General features: G+C 52.6%; 1 protein-coding gene across 1 annotated transcript in view; it reads left to right on the top strand.

Moving 5' to 3' along the window:
* The window catches only part of LOC149366318 (uncharacterized), a 43,668-nt gene that overhangs the window by 24,789 nt on the left and 1,466 nt on the right, over window positions 1–17,413 (top strand). Inside the window, exon 4 of the mRNA XM_089570230.1 lies at window positions 1,498–1,716. Coding sequence (XP_089426356.1) covers window positions 1,498–1,716 — 219 coding nt within the window. The remainder of the gene's footprint in view (window positions 1–1,497; window positions 1,717–17,413) is intronic.

Genomic DNA, 17,413 nt, shown 5'->3' with positions numbered 1-17,413 from the left:
TATCGTATGTTTGCTATATAAGGTGTGTTTTGTTTGTGTGCGTTAGGCTCCAACCCATTCTCTGGCTTGCGACCGGCTAAAGCTGAGCAGCAAACGGCCAAATCTCTTGTCACTTGGTAGCGGGTCTCTGCTGAGCTTGCCACGCTGAGTCGAGGGCGTCTCCTTTGTGCCCAAGACCGCTACCACCACGCTCTAGGGGTGTCTGAAAACGCACGATAAAGTACGCGAAATGGTGACAAGCGTACAAAGCGGCACTGGGGCTACCCCAATACGCTAGCAAGTAGCATCTCCTTAACTCGGCATCTACAACACGCTCACAGAACTCATATAGGCACACAAGACCGCCCAATTCCACCGCTTTTGCCGCACCAAACACGGGCGTGTCGTACCTGATCATCTCAACATCAACCCCATAGGTGATGTCCACCCCACGGCTCCCATTCCGATATTGGTCCATAACCGCCTCGTCATAAAACGAATCCCCCAAAACATCCTACCTGGCCTCCATGATACGCGCCACCAACTGAAAGCCCAAACCATAGATGCCCATACCTCGGCGACGAAGGCGCAATATACCTCTGCGCTGCCCGGCAAAATGCAAACATATGTGGCTTGTGCAACCACATCACAATCTACTCTCGTCACCATCGCCACAGTACGAGCCAACTCTCCCACAGCGGCCGAAAAAGACACCATCGCGCTAGCCATCATTGACCCATGTACGCGCACAGTCCTAAGCTACTCCGAAAGAGCGATCCAAAATTGCTCGGCAGGTTTTATCTGCCACCCAGCTGCAGGCATCCTTTGCAGCTGCATCCTGACGTTAAGATCAACCTGGACAGGGTAGCTGCCTACGCGGAAGATCTGCAAACGAAGGTGCCAACCGACTAGCCCGAGGAATAACCAACCGAGTGTCCGGCCGGCCCCACGGAGGCAGACGCTCTTTCCGATGCTCCCCGACCTTTGCCGAATTCACAAACCTCCACACAGAGATGAGACGGCAGTGCCCGGCTCCCACGCCAACTTAAATCCAGCGCAAGCAAAATTGTAACGAGGGAAAAATCGCCACCCAGGCGCGCATCCTGTTAGGTTGCGCGGGATATCCGCCCCCTCTAAGCTTACTGCCGGCTCTCTCCGCAGAGGGATGGAACGAACTCCTCGGAAGGCCAGACAAGAGCATCCAACTGGCACTCGGCTCATGGCCCCACCTAGGGGCCACACCAAGCCCACCTGCCCTAAATCTCGCCATTCTATGGCAATAAAGTTGTTTTCCTGTCTCTCTCATGCAAAGGTCTATAAAGAATGTGTCCGTGGGAGCGGGTACTCCCTCGGACAAAGCAGTCTTATCTCTCAACACACGAATGCTGCAGTTTTTGGCTGCAATCCCCAACGAAGCCTGCACTCGACGTCGTCTACGCACAAATAGTATCTATAGCATATCACTCTCTGTAAGAGAATGCCGTTTATTTGCTAATTTCCCGCATTACTCTCGCACAGGGGCGCATCGACGACATGGACCTCCAGGACGACAGGCCGAAACGCTCTGTGGCGTCTACGAAAAGATTAATAAATCTTGGCCGCCAAGCAGTGTACCACGATGCGTTGAACCTGGAGGTACACTGGGTCGTATGGAACGGATTTGACAACAAAAAGGGCCAACCTGGCAGGGCCCTCATTGACACTCTTTGGGAAAATTGTCTCAATCCCAACAAACACGTAAGCGCCCGTGTGGTTTTAAAGCATCCGCAGTCGAAAACACCGACTGCTGTGGCCGGTCGGCAGCGCATGTGTAGGCCATAAATCAGGCCATGGCTGTATTCGAGCATCCAACATGTGTGAATGCATGCAAGGGTCACGCGGCTTTTCGCTTTGTTGTTGTTGTTGCGATTGAAAGAAGGATAAAAAGAAAATTGCACGGCCCTGCCGACTGGCTCGAGCTGAGCCACAACCGCTGCCCCGGGCAGATATAGGAGAGTTCAAAGATATTAGAGGAAAGAGTGCAAGAGCAGGCGCGCGTCGCATCAACCGCGGTGCGCCGAAGCGACGATGCCGGCTGTAACAGATACCCCAGTCCCTGTACCCCCCTCCGATTACGTGACCATGCAACGTGGAGTGCTGTCATTGCCAGTGGCCTTCCTGCACAGCTGTGACTCAAAAAAAAAAAATGGAGAGTACTGCAGTCTTCAGCATTGGAGAAATGCGAAAATATTTGCGTTTGAACGTCAGCAACTTTTTAGAAGGAGAGCTCTGCTCCTATAATGACAGCCCTCCGGTGGATTGGATTGGAAAACGTTTATTGTCAGCACTGAGCCCTAGTGGGCATTATACTAGGTGGTTTCGAGCCCATGGCTCTTGGCGACCTTGTGAGCCCACTCAGTGGCCCGGACTTGCGTCAACGGGTCTGAGCTGGCCAGTATAGCCTCCCACCGCTCTAGAGAAGGGACTGGTAGTAGGTCCGCCGGTGGCGGCGCCTTTTTGCAGCTCCATAAAATGTGGTCATATCCGGCTATCTCGCCGCATTGTTTGCAAGTAGGGTTGTATTGTGTTGGATACTTGTGTGCTAGTCTCGACGGGCTAAAGAAGGCTCGCGTCAGGAGCCGACGCCACGTTACCTCCTGGCTTTTGTCGAGCTTTTTGTCTGGTGGCGGATAGATCCTCCTTTCCAGTTTAAACTGATTGGTGTATTCGTGAACTGATATGAATGCATCTCTCGTGAAATTTGGGGACTCAACCCGGCTCACTGCTCGGCTGACATAACCTCGAGCTATACTGTGAGCCAACTCGTTTCCCCTGTTCCCCGAGTGGGCCGGCACCAATATTAGTTCCACCACTCTTTGGTCCCAGTCTTTATCTCTTAGGATTCGTTCTGCCTCCTGGGAGATCATACCCCACGCAAAATTGTTGATAGCCACCTTGGAGTCGCTAATTATGGTGACTGCTTTGGTGCTGGCCATTGCCATGGCGATAGCCGCCTCCTCCGCTGTCCATGAGTTTTTTGTTTTGACCGAACCGGCCGTTAATGTTTCACCCGAGTCGTTCACGGCCACGAGCGCAAAGGAGTCGCCTCTTTCGTATTCCGCCGCGTCTACATAGGTTGTGTATTCCGAGCCTTCGAGCTTGGCTTCAAGGGCCTTTGCTCTGGCTCTCCTCCTGCCTTCGTGAAAAGCAGGGTGCATGTTTTTTGGAAGTGGTTTAATAGTGAGTAATTTTCTAACTTTTGTCTGTAATTTTGCCTGCGCGTTTCTTTCCGGAATTCTATCATGTAATCCTAGGTTGCTCAGGATCTTTCTCCTCGGGGGTGAGGTCGCAAGCCTCCTTAATTGCGCAAATATATGTGCGTCGCATAGTTCCGTGGTGGTGTTGCAGATCCCCAGTTTAAGAAGTCTTTCGGTAGGAGTGCAGTGGGGCAGCCCCAATGCTGCTTTATATGCCTGCCTTATGATCCCATCTATTTTGTTCTGTTCCGCCAGCCCTAGCTTGAGGTAGGGAACGGCGTAAACTATTCTACTTATCACGAAAGCCTGAACCATTCGGCAGAGATCTTTCTCTTTGACTCCCCGTCTTTTGTTAGCTATTCGCCTTATGAGCCTGGTTGTCATGTTAATTGTGGACTTAAGCCTGTTTATTGTCTCTGTGCTCTTTCTATTGTCCTGTATTATAAGTCCTAGGACCCTGATTTTGTCAACTCTGGCTACAGGAGTCTCATTTACCAGTACGTGAATGTCTCCTGCGTTGGTATCGCGTTTCCTAGCCCCCCGGATCACCAGAAGTTCGGATTTGCTTGGCGAGCATTTTAGTCCTGCCCATTCCGCGTAATCCTGGACAATATAGTTCGCGTGTTGGAGATTTTGTTCTATTTCCCCATCGTTTCCTGTATGCGTCCATATTGTTATGTCATCCGCATATAGCGTATGGATTATACCTTCGACAGTCTTCAATAGCGGCGGTAGGTTCTTTAACGCCAGGTTGAATAAGAAAGGAGAGAGCACTGAGCCCTGCGGAGTTCCCTTGTCTCCCAGCCTAATAGTTTCTGACTGGATGTCTCCTAGAGTTATTTCTGCGGTTCTGCCGGTTAGAAAGTCCCTTACGTAATCGTAGGTCCGCTTTCCAGGGGCAATCTCCGCCAGATTAGTTAGTATGACCTCGTATTTGACGTTATCGAAGGCTTTATGTAGGTCTAGGCCCAGTATAGTTTTGGCGCCCCCTTTGTTCGGCGGGTCTATGATGTCTGCTTTGAGCTGGAGCATGACGTCCTGCGTGGACAACTTGCTCCTGAAGCCTAGCATCGTTTCAGGAAATACCTCCCTTTCCTCTGCGTATTCCTGGAGTCTGTTTAATATGATATGTTCCATCAGCTTCCCCAGGCCGGACGTTAGCGATATCGGCCTGAGGTTGCCCACTTCAAGTTTCTTCCCGGGTTTTGGAATAAAGATTACTTTGGCATGTTTCCATTGGGAGGATAGACTACCTCGTTTCCATATCTCATTTAGGTAATCTGTGACTGCCGTGACCGAGACTAGATCTAGGTTCCTTAGCATTTTGTTGGTTACCCCATCTGCCCCCGCTGCCGACGTGGTTCTTAGTTGACTCATTGCTCTCCATACCTCCGCTATCGAGATGTCCTCATCTAGCTGTGTGTTCTCTGCTCCTTGGTAAGCTGGAGATGAACCCCCTTTGTCTGTGTTAAGGTACCTTCTCTTCAGTTCCTCTATTAGGTCCGCGGCTGTTCCCTGGTATTTGTGAATCAATCGTTTAAGCTGCCCTTGTGCCACCGACTTTGTTTGTCCTGGGTCTAGTAAGTGGCGAAGAAGATGCCACGTGTTCTTGCACCCTAGCTTTGCATTCATTTCATCGCAAATTTGTCCCCAGTGTTTACGCTGAAGCTCGTTTGTGCAGTCTTCTATCTGTTTTTCGAGTGTCGATATTCTCTTCTTTAGCCTTCTATTGTGCTTCTGTTTTTTCCACCTCTTCAAGAGGCTCTCGTGGGCTTCCCACATGTGGGCCAGCCTCGAGTCTGTGATGTCATGTTCGGTGGTTGGGGTCTGTCTAGTGTGACTGTTTACGTCTCTTTTGAGTGTCTCAACCCATTGATATAGATCCGATATCTGCCTCGGAGCGCTTCTGTCCCGGACTTTTCGGAGGGTGTCCCAGTCTGACAGCTTCGTTTCGCGCAGCTTCCCCTTCATAGGCCTGGTTTGTGTTTCAATCTCTATGATGTAGTGATCGCTACCCAAGGTGTGTCCTGTGTCTGACCATCTTTCACCCTCGAGGTCTTTGAGAGCAGGCGCGAGTCGCATCAACCGCGGTGCGCCGAAGAGACGACGCCGGCTGTAACAGATACCCCAGTCCCTGTCCCCCCCTCCGATTACGTGACCATGTAACGGGGAGTGCTGTCATTGCCAGTGGCCTTCCTACACAGCTGTGACTAAAAAAAAATGGAGAGTACTACAGTCTTCAGCATTGGAGAAAACATTTGCGTTTGAACGTCAGCAAGTTTTTAGAGGGAGAGCTCTGCTCCTATCATGACAGCCCTCCGGTGGATTGGATTGGAAAGCGTTTACTGTCAGCACTTAGCCCTAGTGGGCATTATACTAAGTGGCTTCGAGCCCATGGCTCTTGGCGACCTTGTAAGCCCACTCAGTGGCCTGGACTTGCGTCAACGGGTCTGAGCTGGCCAGTATAGCCTCCCACCGCTCTAGAGAAGGGACTGGTAGTAGGTCCGCCGGTGGCGGCGCCTTTCTGCAGCTCCATAAAATGTGGTCATATCCGGGTATCTCGCCGCATTGTTAGCAAGTAGCGTTGTATTGTGTTGGATACATGTATGCTAGTCTCGACGGGCTAAAGAAGGCTCGCGTCTGGAGCCGACGCCACGTTACCTCCTGGCTTTTGTCTAGCTTTTTGTCTGGTGGCGGATAGATCCCCCTTTCCAGTTTAAACTGATTGGTGTATTCGTGAAATGATATGAATGCATCTCTCGTGAAATTTGGATACTCAACCCGGCTCACTGCTCGGCTGACATAACCTCGAGCTATACTGTGAGCCAACTCGTTTCCCCTGTTCCCTGAGTGTGCCGGCACCCATATTAGTTCCACCTCTCTTTGGTCCCAGTCTTTATGTCTTAATATTCGTTCTGCCTCCTGGGAGATCATACCCCGCGCAAAATTGTTGATAGTCACTATGGAGTCGCTAATTATGGTGACTGCTTTGGTGCTGGCCATTGCCATGGCGATACCCGCCTCCTCCGCTGTCTCTGAGTTTTTTGTTTTGACCGAACCGGCCGTTAATGTTTCACCCGAGTCGTTCACGGCCGCGACCACAAAGGAGTCGCCTCCTTCGTATTCCGCCGCGTCTACATAGGTTGTGTATTCCGAGCCTTCGAGCTTGGCTTCAAGGGCCTTTGTTCTGGCTCTCCTCCTGCCTTCGTGAAAAGCAGGGTGCATGTTTTTTGGAAGTGGTTCAATGGTGAGTAATTTTCTAACTTTTGTCTGTAATTTTGCCTGCGCGTTTCTTTCCGGAATTCTATCATGTAATCCTAGGTTGCTCAGGATCTTTCTCCCCGGGGGTGAGGTCGCAAGCCTCCTTAATTGCGCAAATATATGTGCCTCGCATAGTTCCGTGGTGGTGTTGTAGATCCCCAGTTGAAGAAGTCTTTCCGTAGGAGTGCAGTGGGGCAGCCCCAATGCTGCTTTATATGCCTGCCTCATGATCTCATCTATTTTGTTCTGTTCCGGCAGCCCTAGCTTGAGGTAGGGAACGGCGTAAACTATTCTGCCTATCACGAAAGCCTGAACTATTCGGCAGAGATCTTTCTCTTTGACTTTCAGCATAAGACCTCTTTTTATTGCGAAAGCAATACTACTCGCACTTTCAAGCCTTCGCGTGACGCCGCCGCCGTCCCGTTACACCATTAGCGGAGTGAATATGGGCGACAAACTCGCTCCTTCAGATAGCCCGGCTGCAGTTACGCCGCGCCGCGCACCTGCGGCGCTACTGCCGCTCTGACGTCATACCAGCTGCAGATTATGGGCGACCAACTCGCACCATCAGAGGAGGAGGAGGAGGAGGTAAACTTTATTAAAGAAGAGGTGTTAGGCGCGGATTGGGGTCATGTTCCCCTCCCCGCGGTGGGCTCCTCTTCTAGGCCGGATGCCATGTGGCCGACCGATGATGTCGTTCGGCGACCTCTTCGGCTCGCTCTGTGGCTCGAAGTTGAACCTCCGGGTCCGAGCTGAGCAGCGCGACCTCCCACTAAGATTAGGTAGAGAGCTGCAGACTGTGCGATGGCTTGTCTTGAGTACATGAGTATAGTATGTGCGGTGTGTCTGCCTTTTGGTGCCCACAGAGAGATCAGACGGGGCTGTACTGCTCCGGGAACAATATGGAGTACATGTATGGATTAAAGAAAGTGTCTGTTTGGAGCTGCCGCCAACTGACTTGTTGTGTTTTACTGAGGGATTTATGTGGTTCTGGGAAGATCTGTCTTTCTTTCTTGAAGTGGGTAGTAATTTCTTTGTAGGTTGTCATTCGCTCCATGGCCGACCTGAGCTCGGGGTAGCGCACCTCCCCTTTAGCCACGAATCCTCGGGATAATTGGTGCGCCGCCTCGTTTCCAGGATGGTCCGAATGGGCGGGGACCCAGATCAATGTTATCTGGCGGGTATTGGCGATTTTTTGTAAGATTTTGATGGCAGCTGAGTGGGCCCTTCCTTTTGCAAAATTTCGAATTGCTGTTTTGGAGTCACTTATGATGTATTTGGTGGTGGTGGAGGTAATGGCTAAAGCTATGGCAGCTTCTTCGGCCTCCTCCGGATATTTTGTTTTATCTATTGTCGCCGATGCAAGGCGAGAACCTCGATGATCGACAACTGCCAGAGAAAAGGCGTCTCTGTCCGCATGTTCTGCCATGTCCACGTGCACCGTGTCTTCCTGAACGGAAAATCTTTCGTGAAGTTTTTGTGCCCTAGCCTTTCTTCTGTCCGTATCGTAGTGTGGATGCATGTTTTTGGGCAGAAGAGGGACTGTTAAGTGTTCGTGCATGTGTCTCGGAATTGGAAAGGTGTGTGTACGGATTCCTTCATATTGTATTCCTGCTTTCTTTAGAATGAAGCGTCCCGTTTCAGTGCCTGATAGTCTTTCATATTGTGCGGTGAGGTGTGCTTCTATTATTTCCGCTCCTTCAGAGAGCCTGGCTGCAGTTACGGTGTGTGTTTGCCGCGCTGCGCACCTGTGGAGCTACTGCCGCCGTGACGTCATACCAGCTGTAGATTGTTTTCTTTCTCTCAGTCGCAACAACAGCAAAAACAAAATATAAAAAAATACCGAAGACGCTTTGAGTCGTCGCGCAGCGACGGCCGGTAGCCACGCGCGACCTGTAGACGCGGCGCTCTGCGTTCCTTCAGTTGTAGGCAACGTTTGTTGTAGGCGCTGCGCTTTTGGTTTCGCAACCTACCAGGCTTAGCCAAGGCTAAGCCTCTGCCATTTTTTTTTTTATATCTAAAGAGCCACACGTGTTTCTAGTCACGTACACTACGCGTGCCGCAGAGAGGAGGAGGGGAGCGGCATCCCAGCAGATGCGCGCACCACCGCGGAGAGGAGGAAGGTATGTGCCATACTGCGCATGCGCGAGCCACTTCGGAGGGCTGTGGCACATGTGCGTCCCCGCGTTGTGTAGAAGAGGAAAAGAGGCATCTCAGGTGTGCTGGGTCGCTGGGTACTCGCTCCGTGACGTCACACACCTTGACCTAGCGAAAGCGTCCGCTCGCGTCGCATGCGCAGGGCATGAAATTGGGTTCTGCATAGTCTGCCGGTGCACTTCGATGCATTCAACGGAGCGCTGGTTGTGTTCGATGCAACGCCAGGTGACCCACAGCCGAAGCTCCCGCTGGGGCAAGGTAATAAAACACCAGAGCTGCCGCTCGACATTCGGAACGCTTTCTTTTTGGCAAGTCATTTTTCTCTCACATCAGTACAGATTCCCAACGTATTTTCTCATCATACACACAACAACGCGTTCAATCCGTGCTCATCTAACACGCCGGAACCAACGACTATGTATCATCATCAGCCTGACTACTCCCACTGCAGAGCAAAGGCCTCTCCCGTGTCTCTCCAATTAACCCTGTCCTTTGTCAGTTGCGGCCACTGTATCCCCGCAAACTTCTTAATCTCATCCGCCCACCTAACTTTCTGCCGTGCCCTGCTACGTTTACGACTATGTATATGGGCATATATATATATATGTGTGTGCGTGTGACGCATGTGTATGCCTCCCGCAATTTTATGCGCTTGTGGAGTGTAGTGTACGAAGACATGAGAATGCGTGTCGACGTCGCGGATTAGTATGTGCTTACGTAAAGCATTTGGTAGTTCAGCGGATTTGATTTCCATGCAATGAAGGAAAAAAAATACCCTTCCTTTCATATTCATCGCGTGCTCGCCTGACACATATAGGGCCCTGGTTCGACCCCTAATCCCGGCGAATTTTTATTTTTCCGAATGAGGTCACGTGGGAGGTACCACTTCATGGAGACACATTTTGCGGACTTCTGCGGACAACTTTGGCTGATAGGACTTCCATCGCATGAGGCACAATGATTCCGCATTAATGCAAACCATCAGACTCGACACGAAAAAGTAGAGCCATCAGAGATATCGTAACCATTGAATGAAACTTCCCTTTCAGAATTCGCACTAGCGCTGCACTGATACAAGTACTCTGACAATGTTGTTTTGCGCCAATTCATCATCATCAGCTAAACTACCCCTTCGTTGAACCGGAGAAGCAGTTTATCAGCGCCTGAGCCAGGAGAGCTAGGATGAGGAGCCCGGTGTGTGAGCGCTCAGGCGGCCGCATCAGCGGCCTCATTGCCTCGTAGACCCTGGTGGCCAGGAGCCCAGATCACTTTTTTGCCAGTTGGATCGGCGGGAGCGCGTCTTATAACTTGGGAGGCAAGACGTGATACTTCGCATGCAAGATAATGTTCACCGGCCCGCCGAAAGTCTGTGATAACCGTTCTCGATTTTGGATCGGCGGCAGCGAGAGCTATAGCGACTTCCTCCGCTCGTGCTGAATTTTGGGCCCGAAAAGATAGCCCATCGACATTCATTCCCCGGTGGACTACGGCAGCAGTGAAGAATCCCGCAGGCTACGGCCCTGTGATGTCCACGTAGTAGACGCCCTCTTTATATGCATATTGCCTCTCAAGCGTGCGAACCCGCGCTTGTCGTCTGCCTTAGTGTGAAGCTATGTCCATGTTACGCGGGAGCGGAGCGACCCAGAGCATGTGGCGCCACAGCACCAGGATGTTCTCCGTCCCCTCTGGTGTGCATGTGTGTTGAATGTGTAAGCGATTTAGCAGGCGGTGCCCAGGAACCGTCTGCGATAGCCGCGTGTATTGGTTCACGAGGTGGGCCTCCCGCAACTCCTGATAGGAGTTTACCACTCCCAACGCCTTCAGTTTGGCGTTGGAGGTAGCCACCGGGAGGTCCAGTGCTCGCTTTGTTGCGTTCCTGATGATGTCGTCAATGCGCTCGTCTTGTTGTTTGGTGGTGCGTAGGTACGGCAGGGCGCAGAGGATCCGGCTGGTCACGAAGGAATGGGCGAGCCGTAGCGCGTCCCCGCCCTGTAGACCACCCCGCTTGTTGGAAACACGGTGGATCATGCGCCCTGCCTATTCACCTATGCTCTTGAGTTTCGCTATAGTAGAGTACGGCCTAAGTTTGTTATTGATGAACAGACCAAGGATCCGGACCTTTGCCACTTCTCTGATGGGACCACCAGACAGAGATATGTGTAGAGACGTGTTGTCCTTGTGGCTTGTCCTGACGTGTAGAAGCTCTGATTTGGCGGGCGCACATTGCAGACCACAGTCGGCAGCATATGCATCGACTATGGAGGCGGCCTGCTGAAGGCGGTCCTCCATCTCCCCAAGGCTCACCTCGGTGGTCCAGATTGTAGTATCGTCTGCGTAGAGTGCGTGTTTTATGCCCTCCACCTGAGCCAGTCGGCCGGGCTGGTGCATCATGGCGATGTTGAAAAGGAGCGGTGATAACGCCGCCCCCTGTGGTGTACCTCGTGTACCCAGAGAGTACGGGCCGTATTCCTCGTCCTCGATTCGTAGGAGTGCCTGACGCGCAGAGAGGAAGTCTCTGACATAGGCGAAGACCTTCGCCCCGCAGTTAGTGGTGTTCAAGTTAGAGAGTATGGTGCCATGTTTAACATTGTCATATGCCCCTTTAAGATCGAGGGCGAGAATGGCCTTGTCGTTTTGTTGCATGGCTGTGGGTCGTATTATGTCCCTGTGTAGTTGGAGTAGGACATCCTGTGCAGACATGTGCGGGCGGAACCCGAACATAGTGTCTGCAGAGGCCCTTACCCTCCATGTATGGAGAGAGGCGATCCCGAACCATCGTCTCCATGAGCTTTCCCACACACGAGGTCAATGAGATGGGTCTCAAGTTGTCCGTAGTCACGGCTTTACCTGCTTTGGGGACGAACGTTACAAGCGATGTTTTCCATTCGAGTGGGAGTGGACACCCATCCAAGATCTGATTTATGTATTGTAGCAAATAGAGGTATGCAGAGTCGGAGAGGTTCGCCAACAGTTTCACTGTTATGTGATCCCGACCCGGTGCCCCACCTCGGCGCATTTTAGCGAGGGCCGCCTTAAGTTCATGCAACTCAAAAAGAGCGTCTAAATCTTGATTTGGCTTGCCGGAGTACGTGTACTCGGGCCGAACCGGGTCATTTGTGCGGCAGAGATACCTGTCGCACAAAGTGTCCTTACAAGCGGGGGTACTGCGCACAAAAAGACAGGGACAAGAAGATAACACAACAAGCGCTTGTTGTGTTATCTTCTTGTCCTTGTCTTTTTGTGCGCAGTACCCCCCCTTGTATTCACCATGATTGACCGACTAGCCCAACAACGTACGCTTTTAAAGTGTCCTTAAGTTGCGCCGTCGTACCTTGGTACCCGTGCAGAGCCCGCCGGAGCTGTTTTTGCGTCTCCCCTTTCGTTTGAGAAGGGTCGATGAGGCTGCGTAAGAGACGCCAAATTCCCCTTCGAGCTCATCTGACGCGCTGCCGAGTGTCAGCGTTCTAGCCAATTGGTGTCTGTGAGCTGGGCGGCATATGCCGCAGCCTGCTCCGTAAGTTGTGCAATGCGAGTCTAAGCTTGCGATTCGTCTCGTGTTTCTTCCATAGTTTCGTTAAGCTCCGGCGCGCCTCCCACAGACGCAGGAGGTGATTGTCCACTGCGGCGATCTCGTCGGGGGTGTGAAGTGTTTGCGTGTGTTGTTTCTGTATTGTGGCGACCTGCGTTGCCCACTCCGCATAGCCGTCGGAGAATAGTACGGGAGGGATTTCCTGGGTTCGAAATTGCTGCCAATTATTTATTAAGCATGAAATGCTTTTAGCGCCCGTTGTCGGCAGTGTGGTGACGTCACGCCGAGACCGAGAGCCATCATCCGGGCTCTGAAACGAGAACATCCGGGCACCGTACGAGACTTAACGAGATTTAACGAGACTCTCTAAGCCCTCCTACGCGACCGGCATGCAAGCGCCGGTTGGTCTCCAAACGAGTCACAAAAAATAACTGCTGCCAGCGCCTTCTCATTGTTTATCAAGATATCAGTCGAGCTGTGCGTTTGATAATGCACGGAATTATAATTTCCGATTTCTAATAACGCGTGCAAAAAGCACATACATGCCACAATATTTAAGCATGAAATGCTTTTAGCTCCCGTTGTCGGCAGGGTGGTGATAGTCGCGCCAAGACCGAGAGCCAACATCCGGGCACTGAATTCCACTCATCCGGGCACTGAAACGAGAACATCCGGGCACCGTACGAGATTTAACGAGACTCTCTAAGCCCTCCTACAGGACCGGCATACAAGCGCCGGTAGCTTCGCGCAGAACGGGTGGTGGCGTTCCTCCCTTCCTGTATGGTGCGGTTCGGGTGTCCACCGAGATGACAGAGAATTACTGCGCCATTTCCTTTCCTCAAAAAAGCGTTTCGTTCAAAGGCAACGCATCGCGCCGAACGGGTGGTGACGTTCCTCCCTTCCTGTACGGTGCGGTTCGGGTGTCCACCGCGATTACAGAGAATTACTGCTCCATTTCCTGTCTTCAAAAAACGTTGCGTTCAAAGGGCAAGGCATCGCGCCGAACGGGTGGTGGCGTTCCTACCTTCCTGTAAGGTGCGGCTCGGGTGTCCACCGAGGTGGCAGAGAATTACTGCGTAATTTCCTTTCCTCAAAAAGCGTCGCGTTCAAAGGACGAGGCATCACGCCGAACGGGTGGTGGCGTTCCGCGGGCGCTACAACACGCTGTCGCGTTCCACTCCTAAAGGCGAAGCTTAAGCGTCATTAATTAGCAGTTTATTAGTATTTAGTCATTAATCAGTCATTACATACTAATCAGTAATTTGTCATTACTTCGTCATGAATTATGTGTGACGTAACCCAGTGGTAACATCACCAGTGTCACATAGGCAAAGTGCCCCGCCGCGGTGGCTCAGTGGTTACGGCGCTCGGCTGCTGACCCGAAAGACGCGGGTTCGATCCCGGCCGCGGCGGCTGAATTTCTTGAAGGCGAAATTCTAGAGGCCCGTGTTCTGTGCGATGTCAGTGCACGTTAAAGAACCCCAGGTGGTCGAAATTTCCGGAGCCCTTCACTACGGCGTCTCTCATAGCCTCAGTCGCTTTGGGACGTTAAACCCCAATAAACCAACCAACATAGGCAAAGTGGTGCTGAAAACGCTTTCGCCGCTACGCACTTCGGACAGTTTCGAACGCGCTGCTTATACATTCTTGTCAGGCCTGCGTCTCGTCGTGTCCGCGTGCGCTTCGCATTATGCCCGTAAACATTTCATGCTTACTCTACTCTCGGTTACGGGAGAGGCAGTTTTTTTAGCCTGTCCCCATTTTTTACGGGCTGCCTTCGCCAAAAGCGTGATGCGGAGAAGGCAGTGGTCGCTGCCCAGGGTATCCCCCAGGTTCTCTCATGTGGCGTTTGTAGTGTTCCTAACCAGAGATAAGTCAGGACCAGTGTCACGGGTGACCGAGTTGCCCACATGTGTGGGGCAAGACGGATCCGTGAGCAACGTAAGACGAAGGGTGGAGATGACCTCCACCAGCTTGCGTCCCCTGGCTTTCTCGAAGTGATAGCCCCAGTGTAGACTGGGTGCGTTCAAATCCCCAATGATCACCAGGGATTCATTGTCAGCCAATTTGAGAGCACGATAGAAAATTTCGCTGAAAGTAACACGCGGCTTATGCGGGGGCCGATACACGTTAAGTACATGTATTGACGGGTCGCGGCGCCCGAGAGGCAGAACCCTCACCATTGTGTATTCCTGCTCAGTCTTCAGATGAAGATCGACCTGAATCGCGGTGTATGCTTTATGCACCAGGATGCAGGTCGAGCCCCTCCCCCCCCCCCCCCCCCTGAAATGAGCTATACCCAGAGAATTTAGCATCATTGCCGGGCTCTTACAAAGCAAGAAGCGCCGGCATGTCACCGAGGCAATGCAAGTAGAGCTAAAGATGTGACCTTTTTTTGCAGGCTCTGAAACCCCTGCAGTTACATTGAATGATTTCGAATTGGTCTAATTTTTTAGCTTTCTGAGAAGGTTTGCCAGCCATATTGATGTTTTTATTTTACTGCGCTGGGTAGGCACTCGGTTCGGTGGCCGGCGCTGCCCCAGGTAGGGGCTGCATCAACGCCGCCGCAATCGGGCCGGAACCGCTTTCTTTCGCTGCCTGTCGAGGAGCTATTTTATGTTTTAGCTGCGGGAAATCGCAGGAGAGAGTATTTTTTATTTGGGAGCTGACTCAGGGCTGCACCGCCTTAAGGACCGAGTCAGTCACCTGGGCCGCAATGTCGGGAAGCATTGCAGCAAATGCGGCACCTGAACATGTCCTGAAATGACTCACGGACCGCAATCATAATTTGGTTCGGGAGCGCTGCCACCCGCTCCTCCAACTGCTCGGCTTTACGCTCCAGGGCCTCGAAGCGGCCAGCGTGCGCGGGGGCCGAATCGACCACCGTGTCCGCGGTTTGCCGCGAGACGCTAGTTAAGCAAGATGATACTGAGGATCCGTCATCGCTATCCTCGGACTCAGCGTTCTGCATGGGCTCGGACTGCCCGGCTTGCTTAGCGTCTAATTCTTGAATTTTACGGGCGAGAATTTGATTTTCGCGCCTGAGCTCCTCTATCTGCCGCTGTAGGGCGGATTCGGTGGGGGAGGGAGGGGGGTGGGCCCAGAGACTAACCCACTCCAACTGCTCACATGATTTTGGCGCGGTACCAGAGGCGGGAAATGCTCGGCTTTCAGGACCGGTGGCCTCGTCGGGTTCGCGGACTTCACAAATTTTGCCGGCCCGAACTCGGCCTTCTTGGGTTCGAGCTTGGGTCCCGGAGCCTAGTTGGGTCCGGCCTTGGGCGTCGGAACCTTTTTGGGTCCCGGCGTCTGCTTCTGCTTTGGGGTGGGTGGGGGTCCCGGCTTGATGACCTTGCGGTACTTGCCCGCGCAGCCAGGCGCCCCGGTGGGATGGCTGCCTCGGCAGATGAGGCAGCACGGGGAGCACAGATGTTCAGCTGGGCCACCGTCAGGAGCAGCAGCAACCTGAGCCCCGCAGCGTTCACAGCGTCCAGGCTGCGACCGCGGGCAGGCCTCGGCCCGATGCCCCACCGTGCCACGGCGAGGGCAGGCAGGGATCGTTTTCTTATAGAAGCGGACGGGGAGACGCTCGCAACTATAAAGCACGGTCCGCGGCACCCTTTTCCCCGCAAAGGGGACCACAGCAACCTGCGTTTTGCCCAATTTGCGCACGGATACTACGTTGGGGTCCTCACTGAGTTTTTTCTTGACACTCTCAGACGTCTCGTCCGGGGAGACGGTGATGACGCCCTTGCAGAAATCGCCGGAGAGCTTAGGGTGGCCCCGTAATAGCAGCTTCCGGCCTCCGACCGGCAGCATGATGTCCCGGAGCAGCTTCTCCGCGGCTTCAACTGATTGCAGTGTGCACACGAGAACATTTTGCTCCCACACGGGCCACACTGCAAGCCCCACACTTGCGACGTCCCCGAGGATGCTGCGAATGGCAGCGCCGGCTTGTCCAGGACCTAAGGTGGCCTTCAGGTCGATGGTGTCTCGTGGCTTAAGCACCACAATGATTTCATCTTTCCCGATGCGGGGCGTGCGTTGCGGCCGCCACCGGAGCTGTTTTGCTTGTTGCACAGCGGCATGTTGCGCGTTCTCGCCCTGCACATGTGCAGAGCGTCCCGCCACCCGTTGGTGGCTGGCGTCCGTGTTGGCGTCCCTGGAGGCCTTAGTCTTCTTTCGTCCGCGCGATACACGGACCATGTCTTGGAGGTATTCCTCCTCGCTGGGAAGGGGCTCCTCATGTTGGATGGTTTCCATGTTAACGATCCTTATGGAGGTGGGATCGTATCCGGTGACTCTGCCTAGGACCGCCATAGCCGGGGAATCCCAGAGGAAACCCCGAACACAGCCGGTGCAGGCCTTTCCACCGTTAGGCTTAGCGCCGCAGAGGTAGGGTTAGGTCTTCAAATACTGAAAATGGAACAAAATTCAGCGCACCTTGGCAAATGTGGTGTCCACAGATGCCGCTTAGGTTGCTGGAGACGATGGTACCAAGCTTTCTTCCGGAAAGAGTTCAGGACCGCAAATAACAGCGATCATTGGCAGAGCCGACGTGGCGTGCGACCGCTCCCGCTGCCTGCCACCGGCGTTCCACTACTACAGAATTGGCGGCCACCTGCGCTGCGCGTGACGTCGCTCGGTTTCGCGCATGCGCAGAAGTGGCAAATCTGGCCTCCGGCTCACGCGAAGCGCGGTGTTGACAAGCCTAGTGAAGCTTTTCGCTTCAAAAGTAGCGTAGTGCTCTCGTGCAGTGGCCAGCGAACCTGAACTCTTGGAGCCGACACGGCATCGATACCCAGTTTCGGCTATATTTATTTTATTCCTGCGGGTACCTCAATATGAGGTGCGCCACAAGATTGTTCTTTTGGTTCGACCACGTTAAGTAGTGCTTTCGTGCAAGTTCGAAATGTGGAAAAGCCAAGTTGTAAGGAAGACAGGGAATTGAAAAGACTGGAAGCGTAGATTGAATCCTGCAGATATTTGCAGCATGTGTCGAACCATTTTCTGAGTGTGCATTTGGACAGCAATCTAAAGTTTCATAAACACACAGCCAATATAAAGAATGAAATGGCATACGGTTTGATAATCCTTATTAAAGCCCGCCGATACTTTCTAACAGCAAATTAATATCCTTATATTACGCATTAATACACCCCCACACCGGTTACTATATCGTATGTTAGGGAAACACGCGTGCCACTCATCTAAGATCATTGCAGATGATTAAAAATCAAGCTATTCTTAT

This window comes from Amblyomma mixtum, chromosome 1 (assembly GCF_055824585.1).
Source record: "Amblyomma mixtum isolate Tamu chromosome 1, ASM5582458v1, whole genome shotgun sequence".
NCBI classification, from domain to species: Eukaryota; Metazoa; Arthropoda; class Arachnida; order Ixodida; family Ixodidae; genus Amblyomma; species Amblyomma mixtum.
This window is presented reverse-complemented; position numbering and strand designations above follow the sequence as displayed.